The 27642-nt window shown below is 39.0% G+C and overlaps 1 protein-coding gene across 1 annotated transcript in view; it reads right to left on the bottom strand.

Moving 5' to 3' along the window:
• Window positions 1–5129: 5129 nt before the first annotated feature.
• Window positions 5130–27642, bottom strand: part of atp6v0b (ATPase H+ transporting V0 subunit b) — a 35047-nt gene continuing 12534 nt past the window's right edge. Inside the window, exons 3-8 of the mRNA XM_043699062.2 lie at window positions 26967–27050; window positions 26345–26422; window positions 14774–14843; window positions 13583–13634; window positions 12692–12882; window positions 5130–10840 (exon numbers count right to left, since the gene is read on the bottom strand). Of these exons, the coding sequence (XP_043554997.1) occupies window positions 10814–10840; window positions 12692–12882; window positions 13583–13634; window positions 14774–14843; window positions 26345–26422; window positions 26967–27050 (502 nt within the window). The 3' untranslated portion in view covers window positions 5130–10813. The remainder of the gene's footprint in view (window positions 10841–12691; window positions 12883–13582; window positions 13635–14773; window positions 14844–26344; window positions 26423–26966; window positions 27051–27642) is intronic.

The raw sequence follows: 27642 nt of genomic DNA, 5'->3' as shown, positions 1-27642 counted from the left end.
ATTTTTTCAAAACATGAAATTTCTGTCATTGGAAGTTTATCCAATGTATGATAACATAGCTCATTACAGTAAATATATTTTTATTTATTTTAGAAAGTTTGCTAAACTGGTGGCTTTTTTTTTCAAAAAAACCACCCTCAAGTATGTAAAAATAGATTGCTGTATTCAGCTCAATATATTTCATCTGATTTCATGGGCCAGCTGAATGTAAAATGGCAACTAAAGTTAACCAGTTGACTAACACTAACTGATGTAGCAATTCTTGGATTGGAATAGTATCAAGATACACCCAGCATTCCACCTCTGGGTGGCACAGTGGCTTAGTGGTTAGCACTGCTACTTCACAGTGCCAATGACCCAGTTCGATTCCAGCTGCAGGTGTGTGGAGTTTGCACATTCTCCCCATGATTGTGTGGGTTTTCTCCAGATGTGCCAGTTTCCTCCCAATCCAAAGATGTGCAGGTCAGGCGAATTTGCCATACTAGCGTGCCATTAGTGTTAGGTGCTTTACTGTAGTCAGAGGGGAATGGGTCTGGGTGGGTTACTCACTGTAGGGAATCTAATCATATATCCACTGATTCACAATCAACCCATGTCTTTGCACATAGCACTTTATGTAGACAGTGATTCTTCAAACCATATGGCCAATAACTTGGATCACAGCCAAAAAACTGGGCACATTTCACATTTGGTACACTCGCATGTGAAATTTCCAGGTCTGAAATCCACGAAGATTATAAACCTTATGTTAATGTGGAATTCAAATTTAATCTCACCTGATTCCATTTTATAAACAATGCTTGGTGCTCATATTATAAACTGACATTTGTGCCAATCTGCTTTGAAATATTAGGGTCTGGTGTGACATTGAATAACAGAATATTGGAATCCTGATTAATTCCCAAACTGATTTTCAATTCAGTTGAAGTGAATCAAAGGAAGCAAAGATTGTTACCTTTGCTTCTGGAGCCTTGACTCACCTTCACTCAACCTAGTATAAATACCTCCCTATTTCTCCTTTTTGTTTTAGCTTTGACAAAACGATCAGTTAGACTCGAAACGTCAGCTCTTTTCTCTCCTTACAGATGTTGCAAGACTTGCTGAGATTTTCCAGCATTTTCTCTTTTTTGGTTTCAGATTCCAGCATTCGCAGTAATTTGCTTTTATTGAAGCAAAGATTGCATTTGTCTAAACCAAAATAACAAAACTGCTAATTTACTTTTTTCCAAATATAGCATCAGTGACGAGGTGTTGTTTCAAAGAGTGATTAGGATATTTCACCCTGAATAACTCAACTTTTAAAATTCTATTTCCTCGAGAATACAAATTCATTTGCTCCTTGAAAGATTAATTCAATATTTAACCTCTTTTTCAAATGTACCTACTTTGCATACAACCAACTTTCTAAACATTTGATTTGACATTAGTTCTCAATTCTCTACAATGCTGCTTGAAATTTTTGCATTATACAGGTTGAATAATGTTTGAGAATATACTTGTATTATTCATTTGAAGTTGCAATGTGAATTAGTGCCAACTTTAAATGGTATTGAATCAGAACCATTTTCTATCGTGTAACCTAATTAACAAGATATAACTTCAATTGCGGAGAGAGTGAGGTCTGCAGATGCTGGAGATCAGAGCTGGAAATGTGTTGCTGGAAAGGCTCAGCAGGTCAGGCAGCATCCAGGGAACAGGAGAATCAACGTTTCGGGCATAAGCCCTTCTTCAGTTGCCAGCGAGAGAGCAGAACTAAATTGCTTAAAGGGATAAAAGTGGAAGTTTTGAGAGAAATAAATATTAAAGTTCCTGTAGTCATGAACTGTTCTCTTCCATACCATCTATCAATTAATTACAAAGCAGCTTTGATAGAGACTGGAGAACAGATGTCAGTCCAAATAATCATCAATGCACTCTTCAATCCTTCAATTGAACTAGCCTCCACCACATTTCCAGGCAAAGCCATTCCATACCAAAACTGTATGCTGTAGAAAAATCTTTGTCTTGTCACCCTTGCCTCTTTTGCATTTAGAAATTTAATTTATATTTAAATCGACGCCCCTTTGTTCATGTTCTTTTAATCTGCAGCAACAGCTTCTGGATGAAGTACTGGCACATGGGACTGGATTAGTTTAGGATACCTAGTCAGCATGGACGAGTTGGACCGAAGGGTCTGTTTCCACACTGTACATCTCTGACTCGGATTCTTTTGGTTTACATTTAGAAAGAAGAGAAACACTTTCTGGTTTGAATTTCATTTTTCCAATTGTCTTGCTCTTAAAGGTATATTTGTTGAGTTTATGTGAATAATCATTTTGCCAGCATGTTAACTTTCTGGGTACATGAAAAGAAAAAAAAAGAATGGTGAAGACAAATCTAGGTCCCCTACAGTCAGAAACTGGGAAGTTTATTACAGGGAGCAAAGAAATAGCTGAACAACTAATGTGTACCTTAATTCTGTGTTCACAAATGAGGACAAATTACATACCAGAAATGTTGAAGATTGTGGAGCTAGTGAGAGAGCAAAACTAAAGAAATATCAGTACTGGTAGAAAAGTAATGTGGGGGAAATTGATGGGTTTGAAGGTCAATACAACCTCAGGGCCTGATATGTTTGCATCCCAGAAAAATTAAGTGCTGCCAGAAATAATAGATGCATTGGTGGTCTTCCATGATTTTATAGACTCTGAAACAATTCCTTACAGATTGGAGGGCTGATAACATAAGCCTAATATTTAAGAAAGGAGGTAGAGAGAAAACTGGGTATTATACACTGGTCAGGCTGATGTCAGTTGTGGAGAAACATTAGAGTACATCATAAAAGCTTTAAATAGTAGAGCACTCAGAAAAATGACAGGATTGAATAGGGTCAGCACTGATTTATGAAGGGGAAATTACAATTGATAGATGTACTGGAAATAATTAAGGATGTAACTATTGAAATTGATGAATGGGAGCCAGTTGAAATTTATTTGGACTTTGTTGAAAGCCTTTTGGAAGTCCCAAATAAGAGATTAACATGAAAAATCAAAATGTATGGGGGTTGCGTAGTATATCAAGATAGATATAAAATTGTTGGTAGATAGGAAATAAACTAGGAATAAAAGGGTCTTTTTCCAAATGGCAGGTAGTGACTAGTAGGGTACCACAGGAACCAATGCTTGGATCTAGCTATTAACAATATGTATTTAATGATTTATGACAGACACGGTGGCACAGTGGTTAGCACTGCTGCCTCACAGTGCCAGAGACCCGGGTTCAATTCCCACCTTGGGAGTTTGCACATTCTCCCCATGTCTACTTGGGTTTCCTCCGGTTTCCTCCCACAATCCAAAGATGTGCAGGTTAGGTGAATTGGTCATGCTAAATTGCCCATAGAGTTAGGTGAAGGGGTAAATGTAGGGGAAAAATGTAGTGTGTTGAAAAATTAGAAGACGTTATGGGGCCTTTATTAGCTCCCAAATATCTCAAAATTGGATATTTGTTTTGAATGTATACATTAGAATTTTAAAAATTAACTTCTATAGATGTGCATTCAAAATTAACGACTGATTTAGAAACACATTAAACAACCCTAAAAGATGGGTTCTAAAATCAGGTAACTGTACTTAACAATAACCTTTTAGAAGGTTCTCAGACACCTTCATCCAGACAATCAATATCTTACACTTTCTGATGAGACTAGAATGCAAAACTATTGTAATAAGCTGCTTATAGAAATTGTCTCCAAGAAAAACCCCTTTGTAATTTAATTGGAAATTACACACAACTTACAGGATGTGTTCAGAGGAGCTCTTGTGGTGTAGTAGTGTTCCTACCTTTGAGCCAGGAAGCTTGGGTTCAAGTCCCACTTGCTCCCAAAGTGTGTCATAATATCTCTAAGAGGCTGACAGAAAATACCTGTGTATGTATGACCTTCCACAATCCATGGAATAGGTTATGTCCAGTTAAAAGCAAAATACTACAGAAACTGAAAATGTGAAATCATAGTTGAGGAACTCAGCCAGCCTGACAGCATGTGGACAGAGAAACACAGAATTAGTGAAGTATGACTTTTATCTGCTGCAATGCAAGCCTTTGTCTAGACAGTAACTGCATCTCCTTGCCAGGAGACCTGGTAATATGATTCCCATATAATATTGAACCCAACTGCCTTTTTAATTTTACAATTTTGTAATAGCAGTCAAGCTACAAAGAAAAGCCTTTGGCCTGAAAAAAAGCAACCTATATTGTTCGCTGTAAGTTAAAATTCAGGAAAACTTCCTCAGGAAGATTTTGCAAGAGAATTTTAAAGAGAATAAGCTGCCAACAATCCCTCAATTACTGGCTGGCTTACCAATCCAAGCCCACAAAGGAATTCCAGGCTGCACATTCAGACACCATTTTAAAGCAAAAACACACAAACTGGTATCCTTTGATTATTTTTGTATTTGTTACTAATTAAATGTTATCAAACCATATCAATTGATATTAGTAACTGCATACCCTGTGTCTAGAAGGTATAACATAAACCATACTTTTACTTTAACTCTGATTAGTAAACCCTCCAAACGGATGAAGAGACAATACACACCCATTATTTTATTGAAAAAAAAGAGAAATTAAATAAATTTAAAAAATAAAGTAAATAAATAAAATTAATTTAATTTCTTAAAGACAGGTGGTGAGAAGAGGTAGATAAATATTTGTAGTATCAGGGCATGAAGTTAAATTTGAAGATCTTGGACTTCAAAATTATATCAAGATACCAGCTTTCAGAAAACTAAAGATTGACTAGAAATCTGATGTAATTACCGTATAAAATTAAAGATAGTTACATTTCTGGAAGAGTGATTCCAAAATGATTTAAGTCGAGAGTTGGATAAGGAAAACAAGTACAAATTGAAAAAAAATCAGGTATTCTTCACAGTGAATAATGTGTAATAGATTTCCCTGTAGGGTAGCAGCAATGTCAAACCTTAAATATTTGAGGAACAATTGGATGTTGCTATACAGAGAAGATTCAGGACATTTCTGGATAGATTAATTTTTAATAGGCAAAAAGCCATTTTCATTTATTCTGCAAAACATCAAACCTTCTCAACTATCCCGTCACTCTTTAGCACTCAATGAGAAACAGCAAGTGGAGGTACCAATTAACAAGACCGATTTTAATTTGAAAACTTTGAAGGAACTTCAAACAACTAGTCATCTCAAAAAACAAAATTAAACTACAGCAGTTTTGTTCCTCCGCAATTTAATTTGTTTCAGACATTTTGCAAGTTGAACCCTGTACAGTGCCGACATAGAATACATTCCCAAATGGCATTCTACAAAGTTTATCAGTTGCACATTTCAACATAATCACAGAACATTTGAAATAATTAGTATCATCCATCATGAAGAAATCAGATAGTAATTTTCTGGCTATTTTTACACAAAGTAGTTATAATTCCTTGATTGGAGATGAACATTTCATACAAGAATCTGCAAGAACATGTACATTACAAAGGAGATAAGAAAGGCTCATGATCGATTTAAAATCTTCTGCTGCAAATCTGCAGGAACTATTCTGGCAGATTTTCTATCAAATAGATGCAAGGGGCTGGTTACTATATTTAGTTCAGTAGGATTTACCAGAATGCAGTAGGTTGCTCCATTTAATCCACTCTATTAATTGCCTGCTAAACTAGAGCATTATATACAGATAATTATTCAATCAAAAACTGCAATTTAACTTGTAACATCATTCTCTTTACATATGGTTATAGGAAGACATGTCTCCATTTCAAGACTCAAACTACTGTTGAACATAGCTAACCAGGTTTACCAAGACAGCATTTTTATTTGCTTTGAAAATATTCTACAATTGCGTGCTTGAACAATCACGAAAACTCACTCTAGCTTTACACATCATTGTTACTTAAAAGCTAATTTGCTCCATCTTTTTATTATAGGTGATATAATCCATTGCACCTTGGGTTCTGTTGAACTGTTCATAAAGAATCCCAGATGAAAATAATTCAATGAGAATCTACTTGATTAATAACAAAAATTCCACAAATCTGTTTGAGTGCTTGCTCCAAAATGCAAATGGACTTACATGCCAGAGAGGGTTGGAGCAAGAAAGAGGAGGGAGAGACATTAGACCCAACCAAAGTCCTTTGTTTTAGAAGTTTTCACTGAATTGTAACTATTTTGCCCCTCTCATCCTAGTGTTTTAGATCTAAAATACGAGTTTACATACAATGCACCCCAAGTTTCACATCATGGCAGGTGGAGGTTAATGTAATGGTTTCCATTATAAACTAACTGATCTCATGCCAACGTGGAAAAGATTTTCAAATAGTCATAGTTTACATTTCCAATTCATGCCTGGTTTAAAAAGTATAGAAAAAAAAATGCAGAGTTCCTTGAACAAATCCTGCTGCTGGCTAATGTTTTTATAGTCAGTCATTTCATCAAAAGGTGTCAAATCAAATGCAAGAATCAAAGTAATTGCAATCTTTACAGTGCAGTACCACTTATGATGCAGGTATCTAATCTCAGATGTCATTGTCCAAAATAAATTTGAAATCAGATTCAGGTATAATTACTATTTCAATTTGGCTTCATAAATTATTTTTCCACATCCCCTTCAAAAAATAAATTCAAATATACTTGAAAAATAAATGCTTTAACTATCATTTGCGATTTGAACATTTGTACTATTAAAGCGCAGTTTCAAACTGTTGCATCCATTTGCAAATATTCTGTCTCATCTTCAACTTACTTCATGATGTGTCCAGCTAGTAGCAAAGTTAGTTCTCAAGTTTAGGACTAACTGGAAATCAAAATATAAATTTCCAAGACAACTGTAAAATTATTTCACAAATTGAAGTACAAATCCATAAACAGAAAAAGTGCCCCCTAAACTGGGCTGCATCACATAACTATCACAAAATTAAGAAAAACAGTCTACAGCAGCACATTAAGTTACATTTGAAAACAGACATGCAAAACTGAATTTCTATAGACGGATAAGGGAAAAACTTTAGAAAATGTTTTAAAATAAACAGATCTATAAATGGGTCAACAAAAATGCCACAATGTTAAGTAATAAAAACTTTAGCTTGATTTGATTTAACTGATTTTTGTCTATCATTTTATGGCTCAAAGACTATCACGTGCACTTGAACACAGATGAAAAGGCAGCATAACACAAAGCATTTAGGTAGTACATCTTGTACAAGCTGGCAGATGATCATATATAATTAAGAATTCAAGGCAGATAATGAAGAGTGAAGCTAATTATCAATATCTATCCAAGAAAGCAGTGCAATACCTTTCTTCTGCTTGCACCTACTAGCAGATGTGCATTAATGCGTATATACACATATTCAAAATCAAGTTTTGAACTGAAAGACTACAATGGCATAAAAGTATTTGAAACAAATCTCTACAACATAATACCAAAATAGTAAAAACTATGGTATGTTTCAGTTTACAGAAAATATACACCATAACAGAATATCAGGTAAATGCACCAGTTACATTATGGATCTAGCTCAAGAGTGGATAAACCAAGCACTCATATACTTTGAATTTTGTCATCAACAGCAAAATCACAGCCTTGACCTTAAAGGAAGCTCCCTCTCAGAGGTAGCAATATCTGTGGTGCCGATTTCCCCTTTCCTGGCTTGAATTTTGTATTCAAGGTATTTTCAGGCATCCAGCAGTAATGTCAAGGATAAGAAACCATATTCAAGTATTCTCAGACCACAGTGCACTAATCATGCTTCACTTTTAATTACAGTTTACAGAAGCTGAAATAAATATTTAGGACATATAGGCCAGAGGTAGAACCTGATTTTTTTTTTTAAAAGTAGAGTTGAATCTTTACAATGGAGAGGTCTGAGATTCCACAGCCGGGGAGGTTTTGCAGCAGTGATTATGTATTTACCACACCACTAAAAAGAAACCCAGTTACACCTCATCCAAAAACAATTTGCATTTTCAATGGTTCACTGTCTGTAAATCAGTTCACTGACAAATTCCCTTATCAACATTTTCCTACTTCCTTGTAACTGCAACATCTTCCTTTTCAGTGAACAGATCTATTCTTTTCAATGTTTTCACTGATTTACACGATATTGCAAACATTTAAACTTAATCTGTGAAAATTATTTTTGACTTATCACTTAACAGTAAACTCTTTAAACTCAGTAAATTTGCCCTCTTGCTCTTAAGTGGGAGCAGTTTCTCCATATTTACCTTCATGATTTTGAATACCCCTCCCCTGTCCCAGTGTTTGCTAACTAGGGAAACAATCCTAACTTCAATTTATCTTCACAACTGAAACTGCTCACTCCTAGAACCACACTCCTGAATCATTTCTGTACTTGCTTCAACACGTTCACAATCTCCCAAAGTGCAGCAGCTTAAACAGGATGCAATACTGCAAGTTGTAGTTGAGTGAAAAGTAAATCCTATGGAGAAATGTAGAATCATAGACATCAATCTCTGGATTTCCTGTTATGCTGCACATGTACCAACTCCAGAATTGTTGAGAATTTCATAGAAATGATAGCTGTGAGTATTGACAGTTTCAGAGTCATTAGTACCTCAAAATCTGGACCACTGCGCATAAACAAATAGTTTAAGAAAATTCCTACTTTCAACACAGAATCAGTTTTGGGGGATTAGAACATTGTTTCCAATGTGCACCCCCCCCCGCCCCCAAATAAGTGGAGTACTGATCAGATGTTTAAGTGTCAGATAAAATTGGAAACAGGGATAATATGTCCTAAACATTTTGATATTAAATAATTTACTTCAGGTGTCAATTCATTCTCAAACTTGGGGAAAAAAAAATTCAGTTCCTTGGTTAAGCAACAGTTACATCTTAAAAATTCTCACCATGGTTTTCAAATCTCTCCATTGTTTCATCTCTCGTTCTTGAATCACCTCAAGCCCTACAAACACCTGAGATAGCTGAAGTCCTCAAATTCTGTAGGAGCAAATTGTTGCATATGCTGGAATCCGTAATGAAAACAATAAATGCTGGAGATCATCGTGGGTCAGGCAACACCCACGAAGAGTCATCGAGACTCAAAATGATACCTTGCTCTCTCTCCATAATGCTGCCTGATACGCTGTGATCTCTAGCATTTGTTGTTTTGTCTCCTCCCACTCTGACCTCTCTGGCATCCCTGATATTAGCCGATCCACACAGGCAGTCATGCCTCTGCTACTAGTTCCCTGCATCCTGCCACGTCTCTCTCTTTCTTTAGGAAGTTCTTAAAACCCACTTGACTAGGCTTTTTAATCATCCGTCCTAGTATCTTGTGGGAAAATGCCAAATTTAATTTGATAACTCAGTGTGTCACAAGATTTTTCCCTCTATAATACAGGAAAGATATGTGTCAAGTTGGTAAAACTTAATTGGCAAAGAGACTTAACACGTTCTTGCAGTTAAATTTTAAAAAAAAGCAAGCATAATATGCAATTATAACGGGCACAAAACTTTTATCCATTAAGGTGGAAGGGCAACATTCATGAGAAAATTTTCAGATTAAACTTCCACTCAGCAGAGAGAGTCATGTTGGTTACAAGAACAGTTCATAAAGGAGCATTTCACACTCAACCAGAACCATCACTTGCCTCCATTAGTCATGATCGTTCCGCATAAGTCAACAAATTTGTTACTCGCAAAAGGAGGCAGATCAACTGATTAGCTCAAGTTAGATGGAGTTAACTTTTTCAAATATTATATCTTCATTACTGCTTAAAAAATACTCGTTATAACAAAAACAAAATACGGTGGACGTTGGGAATATGAAATAAATAACGAAGTGCTGGAGAAACTCAGGTCCTATAGGACTTAAAACATTAACGGTTTCTCTCTCCATAGATACTGCCAGACCTTTTCAGTTTCTCCACCCCTTACTTTTCCCCTTTGCAGTTACAGCCTGTTTATATTTCCTGATTTATCCAAAGCTGATTCAGTGTGAAGAGACCTAAACACTGTTGTACAACACACTTTTACTGCCCTAGTCACTGAAATGATACTTTTTCTCAGTAATCCAATACTCCGATTCAATTGGTATGGTTGAAAGCACTAATCCAACCCAGATACAAATATGAATAGGCAGGCAAATGAAAACAGACCAGCACAAAATTTAATAAAAATTGGTTTCTCTTAAAAGTATAGTGGGGAAAGCAGAGCAGGATGGGTGCAGAAAGTGAATGCTTGATGCAAACCCACATATAAACATGTACTTTATTTTTTCTGGTTATCATTGCGGTGTAACACTCAAGTTGCTCCATTACATTTACAAGAAACATATAACATACAAAGGTGCAACTTAGGTACACAAATTGATGGGAAGTGAGTTTTGTTTAACTCATCCATTGCAGATTTGATGACTGGAAGCCACAGAACTCGAATGCAAATCTATCAGATGGTTCTTTATCATCGTCACAGTTCAACACAGGTATTTTCAGCTGCTGTCTTGCACAAGGCCATAAGAAATAAATCTCTCTATTTATAAGAGACAGCAAGAGTAGTCTTCAACATTCTGTCTCATTATTCCACCCCATTTAGAATCTGAAATGGGTTACACATTTGCATGTTAATCAGAATACAGACTAAACTACGGAATACTGCTGGACAGCACCTGGCCCATTTTGCAGAACTGATCAGGAATCACTTCAGACTGTGTCACAATCACGCCTCAGCAAATGGTGGGTTAAAAACCACAAATATGTTGGAAAAATGTACACTTAAATAAATTATATACAGCAAATCTTGGTCTCATTGCCAGAATTCGGATTTTCAATGTCTTCATGATGGCTAATCTCCCATTTTCACTTTAGATGTCTGTTACAAAAAAAATAATTATTTTATAGCAATAACTTGAGTGCAGAAGTAATTTATAACTTTGCATAAATGAACAGAAATAATATTATTAACTAAAAAACAGATTATATATTCTTCCTTCTACATTGATAAAGCAATGTAATTCGCATTCAAGGGTATAATTCCCTTTCAACCCTATATTCAACATTTTTCAAAATGGATAGGATATTAAGATTGAACCAATAAGTGTCCGTGACATAACTCTGCACATTCTATTCACACAAAAACAAAGCCGTAATGATAATAGATAATGATTTTAAGAAGCAAACATCTGTTTTACAGAACTGTCAGCAAAACAATGAATGTTTTCCTGAAATAAAAATTGTGATCAAAAGTTTTGGTGAAAGAGCTAGCTTTTAAAAGCTGAGAGATGGAGAAGCAGAGAAATTTGAGAACATTGTAAACACAGAGGGCAGACATGGCTGATAAATCGCAGGATTAAAAAGGCCTGAATGAGAAGAATAGAAACTTCTAAGGTGGTGACAGAGCTGGAGAAGTTTGCTGATTTATGAAATAGCAAGACTTCGAAGGGGGTTGATCACAATGAGATTTTTAAAAAAGTGAGCGGAAGACAATGCAAGTTGGCAAGGACAGGAACAATGGTCAAGAAAAATTGGCATGATAGGATTAGGCTGGTTAAAAGAGTTATAGGCTATTAGAACTTCAACATTTCAAGGCAACTTGAAATGGGTTTCAGTAGCAATTAGGAGAAAGTGAGGTCTGCAGATGCTGGAGATCAGAGCTGAAAATGTGTTGCTGGAATTAGCCAAGTGGAGGGGTGAAAATCTATTGAGGAAGGATGTTTGGAACTTTGAGCAAGTTGTCAAGGATACCAAGCAATTGGCTTCACTAAAACATGCCTCGTGAGATAGAAGTGCTAGCAGCAGTATGCACATTAGATTCGATTAGATTAGATTACAGTGTGGAAACAGGCCCTTCGGCCCAACAAGTCCACACCGACCCGCCGAAGCGAAACCCACCCATACCCCTACATTTACCCCTTACCTAACACTACGGGCAATTTAGTATGGCCAATTCACCTGACCCTGCACATCTTTGGACTGTGGGAGGAAACCGGAGCACCCGGAGGAAACCCACGCAGACACGGGAAGAACGTGCAAACTCCACACAGTCAGTCGCCTGAGGCGGGAATTGAACCCGGGTCTCTGGCGCTGTGAGGCAGCAGTGCTAACCACTGTGCCACCGTGCCGCCCACATTGTGGAGCCTAGGACAATACTTAGCTGGAGGAAATGTCAGTTCACCTAAGAGGCAGAGGCAGTGGAATGGGAGAGCTTGGCATCTCGGTGTATGTAGAAGCCACTGATAGTAACTGAAAAGTGATGAGAGCTCAAATGAGGTCGTTTGGGATTATAGTAAATTAGGCTGATCCTGCCATTATAATATGAAACAGAGCAGATCATACGGTCAGAGAGATATACAGCATGGAAACTGGCCCTAACTCGTTCATGCTGACCAGGTTTCCTAAACTGAGCTGATCCTATTTGCTTCCATTTGGGTCCTTACCCCTTTAAACCCTTCCTATCCACATACCTGTCCAAAAGGCTTTTGAATTTTGTAACTATTCCCACCTCTACCACTTCCTCTGGCAGCTTGTTCTATATATGTATCACTGTGTGTGGAAAAAGTTGCCCCTCAGGCTCCTTTAAATCTTTCCTCTCTCATATTAAAATTATGTTCTCTAGTTTTGGACACCTCTGTCCTGGTTCAGAAACTAGATCATTTCAGTAGTAAGCACAATCCAAACTCCAGATTACCAATCACCTCTTCTGAAACTTAGCAAGTCATCTTACCTGTAGGATGGCCACAATGACTCCAAACAATCCAATGGCACTGCCGAAAATTTCAACAATCAGGATTTTAACAAACAGGCTGGCATTCTGGGCATCAGCCAAAGCAGCACCACTACCCACAATGCCAACGCAGATACCACAAAACAGATTAGAAAATCCAACAGTCAGGCCAGCACCAAACATGGAGAACCCTACAAATGAAAACAAAGAATTGAGAAATCTACTAAATGGAAACCAAATCAACTCCGTTTTACCCATCACTTATTCAGTGATAGCAACAATGTAATCGCAAACAGCTCAAAGGTTTCCTCTCAGTTTCACTGCTCACATGTCTAGAAGCAGTGGAGAAAGAGGAAGAGAACAGACTCAAAGGAACGGTCCATTCTTGTTCTTATTCTTCCCTCCCCCAAAACTATAAGTCAATTACAATCCCCCATCTCACTCCCCCAAGATTGAATTCTGGTTATCACCACAGCCAATAAAGGAGATTTATTTGAAGGAAAGACAACATGCTGATTTAGTCAGGGTGACCATTATGAAAAGCCATCCCTAGAGTGTTAAATGTATAATGTTCTAACAGTACTAAGATATTAATTATGCAATGAAGCATTACAAACAGTTATTCAGTGGTTTGAATACATTTTCTCTGAACTGCATCTTTTATTTTAGTTGGACATGGTCTGTACATACCAAAGAGCTGAAAAACTCACAAAGAGTGGGCACAGACCAGTTCAGTGGTAAGAAACAGAGATGACACTATTTATACAGCCTTCTTGCCAAAACTGGAGCAATTAGTAATGGTTCCTGGTAAAAACACCCCTGCCTACAGATTACCATTTCAAATATAATGCATACAAAGGACTAAGTTGGTACAACAGAAACAAAACCTACCTGCTTGATAATTCCTGGCTCCAATTGTCTGAGGAGTGGTGCCACTGAATGGCTATGCAGAACAGAAAAAGCAAATTGTAGTAAAAATTGAATACTTGCAACCAGTTCCTCATCTTTCAAATTATTAATTTGAACAAAAGTCATGCATTTCTGGTAAAAGGCAGTTTTTGTTGGAATTAGGTAATCTTATTTATTTTGTTAACAAAGTCTTTTAACTACTCCTCAAAGCATTGTTTACACAATAAACAGAAATACTCAAACGGTGAAGAATTTGGGGGATACTTTTCTTAAAGGTGGCATTAGTTGCGACATGTAAACTGAGACATGGTTCCAGAAATAAGAAGCAACATTCTTATACCTAAGAAAACTAGTAAAGCATGTCTAGGGCAAAAAAATTCAAGTTAATTTGCTTGTTTCTCAATTTTAACTCACTAAACCATAGACTATTCTTCACCCAAAGTATAAAGTCAGGTAATTTGCCCCAAGATTCTGTTAATTTCAGTTAATCCAAATATGCACAAATGTGACTCAGGGAGACTTAAGGCAAGTGTTTTAGAAATACAGATGCGGCATATGTTCAGAAACAAGGGAGCACATGTGACTCAGATTTGAGTAATATTGGCAAAAGTGAGGACTGCAGATGCTGGAAACCAGAGTTTAGATCAGTGTGGTGTTAGAAAAGCACAGGTCAGGCAGCATCCGAGGATCAGGAAAAATCGACATTTCGGGCAAAAGCATTTCATCAGGAATAGAGGCAGGAAGCATCCAGAGTGGAGGGTTTTGCCCGAAACATCGATTTTCCTGCTCCTCGGATGCTGCCTGACCTGCTGTGCTTTTCCAGCACCACTCTGATTTGAACTTTGAGTAATATTGGGCCATCCTTGCCACATTATTACACGGGCAAAAACATATGACTTATATAAATCATTGATAGCTTTCACCTTGAAGTATGTAGATAAGCAACACTGCCATTGCCTTGTAAAGCCAGTTTCTGTTCAATATTTGAGGGGACAGCAATGTAGAGACATTACTAATTGGCAAGTGTTATATGCAAATTGGAATTACTCATTGAATGAGACATATTACAGCTTTAATCAAGATGGAGATGGTATACTGTATTTTTACAAAATGGATCAGGTCAGATTTTGACAAATGTATCTCAGGTAACACTAAAATTAAAATTTCACATACCTCTGCCATATTACTGATGACAATAGCCATGATAATCCCATAAATTGCAACAGCTTCACAAAAAATGATGCTGCAACACAAATGGTAAGAAGTCACTCCTGGTGAGGTGTAGAGCAATGACAACCTGCTATGTTTATCATCTCCATTATTATGGCTACCCTAGTCACCATAAAACTTGCCAACCCTGATTTTCACAGATATTTAATTCTCTAAGCATTGCTTCTGGCATTCTCATTCCTTGAAGATTATTACATTCAGATTGTTCTCTTTTTCTTCCCCAAACGAAATTTTACCACCTCAGCTCGCAAGACTGTGCACATTTCCTGTAATATGAAACTTGGTTATTTCAGAGGTGCATCATGTAGAGTACACAATATAAAAACTGACCATTTTTCCCCACTGTTCAATGCTGATATTCATACATAAAGTTCTGGACTAGAGTGCAAGCATCAACCATATTAAAATCCTTCATAATTTTAAGAAACTCTGACTTAACTTTGTAGTTAGTTCTTCCAGAAATAGAATCTCCAGCCTGACCAATCTTTATTAAAGTTATTCCTGTTTAATTCTTATTTCCTTTTTCAGTCTCTCAATATCCTTTTATTGTGACACTTAAATCAATATAGTGCAGAATATTCCAAATTTAATCTAACCATATGTAACATGACCTCTCTGGTCTTGCCGCCCCCCCCCAGTGAAGCCCAATTGTTTGTTTATATTTTGTGGCCTCAACTTGCGTTATTAGTCTCTAGGACACAAACAGAAATTGCTAGAGAAACTTAGCAAGCCATAAAAGCATCAACGGAGAGAAAGCGGAGTTAACATTTTGAATCCAGTGACCCATTTCAACATTCTGGAGGATCCTGCCAAACCAGAGTTTTTCCAGCAACTTCTATTTTTGTTTCATGTTTCCAGAATCTTCATTTAACTACCTTTAGTGATATTGCATTTTTATTCATACAATCAATGCTTTTATACCTTATTTAGTTCTTTATCTTCCATAATAATTTGAGAAAATGAAATGACTGAGATAAATCATTGTTCTAACATCTGAGAAAATATGCAAATTAGCACATTTTGAGAAGATTTGTAGCTCAGGTTGAGGTTCTGGATGTAGGTTTGTTCACTGAGCTGGAAGGTTCGTTTTCAGATGTTTTATCAACATACTAGGTAACATCTTCAGTGCGCCTCGAATGAAGCAATGGTGATGTAGCCCACTTTCTGTTTGTGTGTTTTGGTTTCCTTCAGTTTGTGATGTCATTTCCTGTGGTGACATCACTTCCTAGATGTCAGTAGAGCGAAAAGCCAACGGGGAACTTCAAACCAGTGTCTATGGGAAAACATATACGGTCCAAATACTGAACTACAGAAACATTCATCCCAACACCCACAAACGAAGCTGCATCAGAACATTAGTCCAACGAGTCACCACACACTGCAGCACAGAGGAACTATGCAGAGCAGAGGAAAATCACCTACACAGTGTATTCAAAAAGAACGGGTACTCAATGAACACAGTCTGCTGATTCCCGAGCATCAAGCCCAAACAAACAGACATAACATGTCCAGAAACCCTCGCCACTCTCCCCTACATCAAAGATATCTCGGAAATGATTGCCAGACTACTCAGACCTCTTGGCATCATGGTAACCCGCAAACACACTAAAACAGCAGCTAATGAACTTGAAAGACCCTGTACAGACAACAAGCAAAACTAATGTCATGTACAAAATACTTTGCAAGAACTGTGACAAACATTACATTGGACAAACAGACAGAAAACTAACCACTAGAATACATGAACATCAACTAGCCACAAAACAACATGACCCTCTCACACCAATATCCTTACATACAGATGAGGAAGGACAACACATCCATCCGAGGACAAGCCAAACAAGAATTCCTGAAAGCATGGCATTCCAACCAGAACAAACACATTGACTTGGATTCCATTTATCACACTCTGAGAAAAAGTATGGGAAATGGTGTCACCATAGGAAATGGTGTCACCAACCCAAGGAAACCAAAACACACAAACAGAAAGCGGGCTACACTACCATTGCTTCGTTCGAGGCGCACTGAAGATGTGACCTAGTATGTTGATGAAATGTCTGAAAACGAACCTTCCAGCTCGGTGAGCAAACCTACATCAAGAAAATATGCAAATATTTGCAGATTGTCACTAAACAAAAACTGACATTTGCTCAACAACACGCAGGGAAAAGAATCTGCCACAACCATCTAGGAAGCTTTCATATTATTTGGACTGCATACAATTAGTCCACTGCATGAGGTCCATTCTTATTGCCCTTAGAATGACTCTTTAAATAATTTAGTTAATGCAACTAGGGAGGGACAAACATAGTCTTGCCAATATGCCCAGAATGTAACAAGCAATACTGGATTTGATAAATGAATAATGAGCTAGACTCAAATCAGTAACCTAATTGTTGGTGAATTTTTTATCAAATACAGTCACAGATGTACAGCATGGAAACAGACCCTTCGGTCCAACCCGTCCATGCCGACCAGATATCCCAACCCAATCTAGTCCCACCTGCCAGTGCCCGGCCTATAACCCTCCAAACCCTTCCTATTCATATACCCATCCAAATGCCTTTTAAATGTTGCAATTGTACCAGCCTCCACCACATCCGCTGGCAGCTCATTCCATACACATACCACCCTCTGCATGAAACAGTGGCCCCTCAGGTCTATTTTATATCTTTTCCCTCTCACCCTAAACCTATGCCCTCTAGTTCTGGACTCCCTGACCCCAGGGAAAAGACTTTGTCTATTTATCCTATCCATGCCCCTCAATTTTGTAAACCTCTATAAGGTCACCCCTCAGCCTCCAATGCTCCAAGGAAAACAGCCCCAGCCTGTCCAGCCTTTCCCTGTAGCTCAGATCCTCCAACCCTGGCAACATCCTGGTAAATCTTTTCTGAATCCTTTCATGTTTCACAACATCTTTCCGATAGGAAGGAGACCAGAATTGTATGCAATATTCCAACAGTGGCCTAACCAATCTCCTGTACAGCCGCAACATGACCTCCCAACTCCTGTATTCAATACTCTGACCAATAAAGGAAAGCATACCAAACACCTTTTTCATTATCCTATCTACCTGCGACTCCACTTTCAAGGAGCTATGAACCTGCACTCCAAGGTCTCTTTGTTCAGCAACACTCCCTAGGACCTTACCATTAAGTGTATAAGTCCTGCTAAGACTTGCTTTCCCAAAATGCAGCACCTCGCATTTATCTGAATTAAACTCCATCTGCCACTTCTCAGCCCATTGGGCCATCTGCTCCAGATCCTGTTGAAATCGGAGGTAACCCTCTTTGCTGTCCACTACACCTCCAATTTTGGTGTCATCTGCGAACTTACTAACTGTACCTCTTATGCTCGCTTCCAAATCATTTATGTAAATGACAAAACGTAGAGGATAGAGCAGATGAATGCATGGCTGAGGAGCTGGTGTATGGATGAAGGATTCACATTTTTGAATCATTGGAATCACTTTTGGGGTAGAAGTGACCTGTACAAGAAGGGTGGATTGCACCGAAATTGGAAGGGGACTAATATACTGGCAGGGAAATTTGCTAGAACTGCTTGGGAGGATTTAAACTAGTAAGGTGAGGGTGCGGGGGAGAGGGGGGTGGGACCCAGGAGATAGTGAGGAAAGAGATCAATCTGAGACGGGTACAGAAGAGAAGTGAGTCAAACAGTCAGGGCTCATAACATGATGAGTTCAATGTCATATTTGAAAACAAAAAGCATGAATCAGTCGCTAGAGTTTTAGATATAGTCGAGGCGAGCTTCAGTGTGATGAGACAGATTGTCCAAGGTACACTGGGGAAAAATCTACTCGACTGGGTAAAACAATTGAAGAACAGTGGGTATTTGAAGAAACATTTAACATCATACAAAAACAGCTAATACTTTTGGGGGGGGGGGCGTGGAATCTTCATTTCACAGAAAACAGCTGTGGATAACTAAAAAGATAAAGGACAGCATAAAACTGAAAGGGCTTAAAAATGCAAAAAAAAGCACAGATCCTACTGAATGGGAAAGATACAAAAACAAAAAGGACCACATAGCAGTCTATAAGAGCACCTATAAAGGATTATTAAAAGGATCAATAACAGAAACTTTACAGTTACATAAAAAGAAATGAGGTGATGAGCAACAATGCTGGCCCACTAAAGACTGAAAGTGGGGATATTGTCAATGATTATGTGAAATTGGCAGAGATGGTGAATAATTATTTTGCCTCATATTTATAGTAGAAGAGGGTCAACTTGCTGAAAGTCACGGGGAAGCTAACAGTGGATCCAGCAAAGCTGACGTCCAAAACAGACTTTGGAGTTCAGGTGCACAGACCTTTAAAAATGTCACAAACCAGTGCAGAAAATAATCAAGAAAAATGAATGAAATGCTAGCCTCTATATCTGGAGGACTGGAGAACAAGGATACACTGGTTAGATCCCACTCATACCATGAGCAGATCTGGGCATCATACCTTTACAAGTATATATTGCCCTTGCGGGAAGTACAACATTAGTTTACAAGAATAGCACCTGGATTTCAGGGGTTAAGTTTGGAGGAGAGACTATACATATTAGGCCTGTTTTCTCCAGAATTTAGAGGTTACAGGGTAACCTGATCAAATTCTTCAAGCCATTAACAGGAAAAGATAAGGCCGAATAAAAATAAACTAATTCCACTGATTGGGGATTCAAGAACGAAGGTGCAGAGTCTGAAAATTAGGGTCAGACAATTCAGGAGAGATGTTAGAAAGCACTTCTACAAAGGGTAATAGATAATTGGAACACTTCCACAAACAACAGTGAATGCAGGACCAGTTGTTAATTCTAGACAGGTAATGTTTGTTACATAAAGATATTAAGGAAAATAGGCCAAAGGCAGGTATATGGAGTTAGGTCACAGGACAGCCATGATCTTATTGAATGGTGGAACAATCTTGATGGATTGAATGGTCTACTCGTGTTCCTATAACAAGTGTTTTGAAAAATTGGTATATTGTGGGGCACATAATGATCCCTTTAATATAATTTTGCAACTTGATAATTCACTACATCATGCACTTCAGATGACATGATCAACAACTGAACCCAAGAAGTAACAGGATAATTAAACAGATTTAATCACACAATAGAATAGAATAGCACAACAGCCAACTAGGAGACTGGAAACACACACACAGATGTGGCCTTAAGATAAATTTGTATACAGAATTTGAGATTTAGTATTTCTCAAAAAAAAATCTTAAACTCCACCAAAATAATAGCCTTGAGTAAAGAATCAAATTCATGCTTTTGTTCAATGGTGAGACAAACTAAATTACCACCATAAGACTGCAGTTTTCTACATGCACAATTTCCATGTTGATGAGGGAAGAGAAACTTTACATTTCAATAAAGTAACAAACCAAACATATCTTCTTTTAGTACATATCCTTTGTAAACTCAATTTATGCATGTCTCTTGTGGTTCTGTTCGCCGAGCTGGGAATTTGTGTTGCAGACGTTTCGTCCCCTGTCTAGGTGACATCCTCAGTGCTTGGGAGCATCCTGTGAAGCTTCTGTGATCATTCCTCCGGCATTTGTAGTGGTTTGAATCTGTCGCTTCCAGTTGTCCGTTGCAGTGGCCAGTATATTGGGTCCAGGTCGATGTGCTTATTGATTGAATCGGTGGATGAGTGCCATGCCTCTAGAAATTCCCTGGCTGTTCTCTGTTTGGCTTGTCCTGTAATAGTAGTGTTGTCCCAGTCGAATTCATGTTGCTTGTCATCTGCGTGTGTGGCTACTAAGGATAGCTGGTCGTGTCGTTTCGTGGCTAGTTGTTCATGGATGCGGATAGTTAGCTGTCTTCCTGTTTGTCCTATGTAGTGTTTTGTGCAGTCCTTGCATGGGATTTTGTACACTACATTGGTTTTGCTCATGCTGGGTATTGGGTCCTTCATTCTGGTGAGTTGTTGTCTGAGAGTGGCTGTTGGTTTGTGTGCTGTTATGAGTCCTAGTGGTCGCAGTAGTCTGGCTGTCAGTTCGGAAATGTTCTTGATGTATGATAGTGAGGCTAGTCCTTTGGGTTGTGGCATGTCCTCGTTCCGATGTCTTTCCCTTCGGCATCTGTTGATGAAATTGCGTGGGTATCTGTTTTTAGCAAATACATTGTATAGGTGTTCTTCTTCCTCTTTTTGCAGTTCTGGTGTACTGCAGTGTGTTGTGGCCCTTTTGAACAGTGTCTTGATGCAACTTCTTTTGTGTGTGATGGGGTGGTTGCTTTCGTAGTTCAGGACTTGGTCTGTGTGAGTGTCTTTCCTGTATACCTTTGTGGTGAATTCTCCATTCGGTGTTCTCTGTACCATCACGTCTAGGAATAGGAGTTGGTTGTCCTTTTCTTCCTCTCTAGTGAATCAGATTCCTGTGAGTGTGGCCTTGATCAGCCGGTGTGTGTTCTCTATTTCTGTGTTTTTAATGATTACAAAGGTGTCATCCACATATCTGACCCAGAGTTTGGGTTGAATTTGCGGTAAGACTTTGTTCTAATCTTTGCATTACCGCTTCTGCTGTGAGTCCAGAGATGGGTGTGCCGTTGATTTGTTCATATATTTGGTTGTTGAATGTGAAGTGTGTTGTGAGGCACAGGTCCAGTAGTTTAAGTATGCCGTCTTTGTTGATAGGTTCAATGTCCTGTTGTCTGTTCTGTATGTCCAGCAGGTTGGCTATTGTTTCTCTGGCTAGGGTTTTGTCGATAGAGGTGAACAGTGCCGTTACATCAAATGAGATCATGGTTTCTTCCTTGTCTATGTGTGTATTTTTGATGATGTCCAAGAATTCCTGTGTTGATTGTATAGAGTGTCTGGATCCGCTGATCAGGTGTTTCAGTTTCTGCTGTAATTCTTGAGCCACACACGCAGATGACAAGCAACGTGAATTCGACTGGGACAACACTAATATTATAGGACAAGCCAAACAGAGAACAGCCAGGGAATTCCTAGAGGCATGGCACTCATCCACAGATTCAATCAATAAGCACATCGATCTGGACCCAATATACCAGCCACTGCAACAGACAGCTGGAACTGACAACCGGAAGCGACAGATTCAAACCACTACAAATGCCGGAGGAAAGATCACAGAAGTGCTTCACAGGAGGCTCCCAAGCACTGAGGATGTCACCTAGACAGGGGACGAAACGTCTGCAACACAAATTCCTAGCTCGGCGAACAGAACCACAACAACGAGCACCCGAGCTACAAATCTTCTCTCAAACTTTGAACACCTACGGGAGAGAGACGCTAAGACAAGCCAGGAAATGGGAACCCTGTGCCAACCGCCTAAACGCCACATACAAACAACTCCGGTTCCTGCATGAATGCCGAAAGAATCAAATCCTTCCACCATGTGTCAGATACAGACCACCCGTCAACAACCCATAAGCCAGAGACACAGCTAGACAGAATGGATTCAGGATGATCCAGGTAATGATTACAGACGCACACAACAGACTTCACAAATACGGACAAGAAATTGCGCGCCAAAAATCGTTAATTTCAAAAACCACCAATCAGGAATGGACCCGGACCATAGAACAGGCCATCACCATAGGACAGAACAGGGACCACAGACTGCAAAAAAACAGCACTAAAAGAAAAAATGACCAAACTAACACACAACAGAGAGGACACCACAACACACACCCGGGTTAGAAACCTCTCCCACAGACACGGAAAGAACTATACTGGCCAAGGGACTCAACTACAACCACAGGGACGCCAAGACAGCAGACTTCCCAGTAGCACTAGAATGCACACTCAGGAACAATGGACTGACAGAAGAGACACAACAAACAGTGAGACAAAGTATCGTACCCCTGATAACAAGGAAAAGACAAACACATAATCTTAACACCAAGAAGAGGGAAGCACTAAAATCACTAAGAAACGATAAGAACATAATCATACTACCAGCAGACAAAGGCAGAATGACGGTCATCCTGGACAAAGCAGAGTACATCCAAAAAGCACAACTACTTGCAGATACCAACACCTACCAAAAGTGGGAGTTTGACCCCACCCCACAGCTCACCAATAGGATAAACAACACACTGAGGAACCTACAAAAAAAACGGACAGATAACCAGGTCTGACCTCCAAAGAATGAAACGTGAAAGCAACACCACCCCAGATTCTATGGACTACCTAAAGTGCACAAACCAGACATCCCACTCAGACCTATAGTATCACTACCAGGGACACCATCACACAAACTGGCTAAAGAACTACAGCAGAAACTGAAAGACCTGATCAGCGGATCCAGACACTCTATACAGTCAACACAGGAATTCTTGGACATCATCAGAAATATACACATAGACAAGGAAGAAACCATGGTCTCATTCGACGTAATGGCACTGTTCACCTCTATCGACAAATCTCTAGCCAGAGCAACAATAGCCAACAGACAACAGGACGTTGAACCTATCAACAAAGACGGCATACTTAAACTACTGGACCTGTGCCTCACAACACACTTCACATTCAACAACCAAATATATGAACAAATCAACAGCACACCCATCTCTGGACTCATAGCAGAAGCGGTAATGCAAAGCTTAGAACAAACAGTCTTAACACAAATTCAACCCAAACTCTGGGTCAGATATGTGGATGACACCTTTGTAATCATTAAAAACACAGAAATAGAGAACACACACCGGATGATCAACGCCACACTCACAGGAATCCGATTCACTAGAGAGGAAGAAAAGGACAACCAACTCCCATTCCTAGACGTGATGGTACAGAGAACACTGAACGGAGAATTCACCACAAAGGTATACAGGAAAGCTATTCACACAGACCAAGTCCTGAACTACGAAAGCAACCACCCCAACACACACAAAAGAAGTTGCATCAAGACACTATTCAAAAGGGCCACAACACACTGCAGTACACCAGAACTGCAAAAAGAAGAAGAACACCTATACAATGTATTCGCCAAAAACAGATACCCACATAATTTCATCAACAGATGCCGAAGGGAAAGACAATGGAACGAGGACATGCCACAACCCAAAGGGCTAGCCACACTACCATACATCAAGAGCATTTCCGAACTGACAGCCAGACTACTGCAACCACTAGGACTCATAACAGCACACAAACCAATAGCCAATCTCAGACAACAACTCACCAGAACGTAGGACCAGCATGAGCAAAACCAATGTAGTGTACAAAGTCCCATGCAAGGACTGCACAAAACACTACATAGGACAAACAGGAAGACAGCTAACGATCCGCATCCATGAACACCAACTAGCCACGAAACGACACGACCAGCTATCCTTAGTAGCCACACACGCAGATGTCAAGCAACATGAATTCGACTGGGACAACACTACTATTACAGGACAAGCCAAACAGAGAACAGCCAGGGAATTTCTAGAGGCATGGCACTCATCCACCGATTCAATCAATAAGCACATCGACCTGGACCCAATATACTGGCCACTGCAACGGACAGCTGGAACTGACAACCGGAAGCAACAGAGTCAAACTACTACAAATGCCGGAGGAAAGATCACAGAAGCGCTTCACAGGTGGCTCCCAAGCACTGAGGATGTCACCTAGACAGGGGACGAAACGTCTGCAACACAAATTCCCAGCTCGGCGAACAGAACCACAACAACGAGCACCCGAGCTACAAACCTCCTCATAAACTTTGAACTAGCCTCATCTTTTTTTATGTTCTTTTGATCCACCTCCAACTCTCCTGATGCTCTCTTTAGTGACTACACACTATTCATCATCATAGTTGGCTCTGTGACAAAGATCAGCACACGTATATCTGCCTCTGTGCGAGAAGACTGGATTAAAGTTCTACCTGTTCCAGAGATATGTCACAATACATTTGAACTTGTAGATTAAGCAGATATTTTTAATCAATCTTGTTCTATCTTTCCATATGAAAAAAGTTAATCTTCCAATTCTGATAAAGTTTAGCTGGAAGATTAAACTTCTCCACTTTTCTGACAATGAAGGGCATTGTGATGATTTCCAATGTTTTAAGTTGAAAAACTATAGAGTGTATCAAATGCCAGCAATGAATTGAAAACTCTGCAAAAGACTAATGGCAATAAAATTAACTTGCTCAACATTAGCAGCAGCCCAATGAAGACAAAATCTTAACGATTCATTATTTATCCTCTGAGTCTCCCAAGTATTACTCTGGTAAATAGATACTCTACAAAACAAAGATATAGCAAATCTGAAAAACCAAATCCCCCATCAAATTGCTTGTAAAAACAGGTCCCCTTTCAGGAAGGGTGTGCAAGTAGTTCATAGAGATGTACAGCATGGAAACAGACCCTTCGGTCCAACCCGTCCATGCCGACCAGATATCCAAACCCAATCTTGTCCCACCTGCCAGCACCCGGCCCATATCCCTCCAAACCCTTCCTATTCATATACCCATCCAAATGCCTCTTCAATGTTGCAATTGCCTTTTAAATGTTGCAATTGTACCAGCCTCCACCACATCCTCTGGCAGCTCATTCCATACACGTACCACCCTCTGTGAAAAAGTTGTCCCTCAGGTCTCTTATATCTTGCCCCTCTCACCCTAAACCTATGCCCTCTTGTTCTGGACTTTCCGACCCCAGGGAAAAGACTTTGTCTATTTATCCTGTCCATGCCCCTCATAATTTTGTAAACCTCTATAAGGTCACCCCTCAGCCTCCGACGCTCCAGGGAAAACAGTCCCAGCCTGTTCAGCCTCTCCCCATAGCTCAAATTCTCCAACCCTGGCAACATCCTTGCAAATCTTTTCTGAACCCTTTCAAGTTTCACAACAACATTCCGATAGGAAGGAGACCAGAATTGCACTCCAAGGTCTCTTTGTTCAGCAACACGCCCTAGGACCTTACCATTAAGTGTATAAGTCCTGCTAAGACATGCTTTCCCAAAATGCAGCATCTCACATTTATCTGAATTAAACTCCATCTGCCACTTCTCAGCCCATTGGCCCATCTGGTCCAGATCCTGTTGTAATCTGAGGTAACCCTCTTCTCTGTCCACTACACCTCCAATTTTGGTGTCATCTGCAAACTTACTAACTGTACCTCTTATGCTCGCATCCAAATCATTTATGTAAATGACAAAACGTAGAGGACCCAGCACCAATCCTTGTGCCACTCCACTGGTCACAGGCCTCCGGTCTGAAAAACAACCCTCCACCACCACCCTCTGTCTTCTACCTTTGAGCCAGTTCTGTATCCAAATGGCTAGTTCTCCCTCTATTTCATGAGATCTAACCTTGCTAATCAGTCTCCCATGGGGAACATTGTCGAACGCCTTACTGAAGTCCATATAGATCACATCTACTGCTCATCAATCTTCTTTGTTACTTCATCAAAAAACTCAATCAAGTTTAGATTCATTATTTTGAAAGTAAAATTGAGTTTATAAATAGAACAAAGCAGTTTCATCATGTTCACCATATGCAACTTTACAAGTTAAGAGATGTTTTAAAACTATTACCTGACAAGATTTTTGGTTTTAATCCTTGGTGCCTTCACACCCCCACCAAGAATGCTGGATCCAGTTGTATAAATTCCCCTGAGTAAATAAAATGTGAAAACAAGTGGTTATGTCTTTCTTTTTCAATAAAGACCTGTTAGCATTCCTCAGCTAATAGGATATACACAGACAATGTATTCCCAAGACATTGAAAATTCATGTGGTACATCATTCATTAAGGAATGCCTGGCCCCTGATCTAGTTTAGCAGCCATATCACTTATCAAAATGATGAGGAATTCAAAGACGACAATGCCATTGAATGTTATGGAGAGATGGTTCGACTTTCTGGCTAGAGATAGTCATTGTTCACCAGTTGGGTAGTACAAATACTAAATGCCATTTAGTAGCCCAAGCCCGTTTTCAGAGTCCTGCTGCATACAGACATGAATACCTTCGTTATCTGAGGAATTACCATCCCGTACACAAAATGACATCTTGATAATAAGGCATGCCTCAGAACACCTTGGTTTAACCAAGATTTTTGATTTAAGGTACAATAATTATTACACTTCGATTCATCAGCACAATGATGTGCGGCAATCCTGGTCAAATCTATGAAATCTATCAAAGAAAGCTCTTACCATGCAGCCCCCACAACAGACAAAGAGATGGCTAATCCAATTCCAAGGTTTGCCCACATAAACGGAGATGTTTCTGTTAAAAACCTATCAGAAATTTTAAAAATGATGAAATAAATCACTTTTCTCTTTTGTACTCATTGCTTAAAGTATCAAGTATACGTACAAACTTTTAAAATGTTTGAGTTGAAAAGAAACTACCAATATTAATCCAAGGATGCCTACATGCAAAAGGTCATGCAAAACAATGCCCAAGATATTCATTTCAATACTTGTCCCTGTTTCCCATCTCTTTTGAAGATGGAGCATATCAAGATCATAAAATAAATGATTTTACTGTAAGCAATAAATCAGTACCAATCGTTCTGAAAAAAAATTCTACAAATATCTACTGCGAAGTAGATTTCTGTTTTACCAAAAAGTTAGACTGAATCTGCCAAAAGGAATCCAACAGTGACATCAACAAGCAAGATAAGTAGCCAGTCACAATGTAGTCTCATAGACAAAAAAGTAGAAACCCAAAATCAAGACTTAATTCACCAAAATTTTCACATAAAGTTACTGGATCATAAGATATTATGAGAGCTAAAATCCCATTAACATTTTTAAAATGTGGAATTTTTTTAAATTTCAAGTGACATTCAATGAATACAAAACTTGAAGGGCCAGTGAGGTGTTT

This window comes from Chiloscyllium plagiosum, unplaced genomic scaffold (genome assembly GCF_037043375.1).
Source record: "Chiloscyllium plagiosum isolate Xiang-an unplaced genomic scaffold, Cpla_swu_hap1 HiC_scaffold_9, whole genome shotgun sequence".
Classification (NCBI taxonomy): Eukaryota; Metazoa; Chordata; class Chondrichthyes; order Orectolobiformes; family Hemiscylliidae; genus Chiloscyllium; species Chiloscyllium plagiosum.
This window is presented reverse-complemented; position numbering and strand designations above follow the sequence as displayed.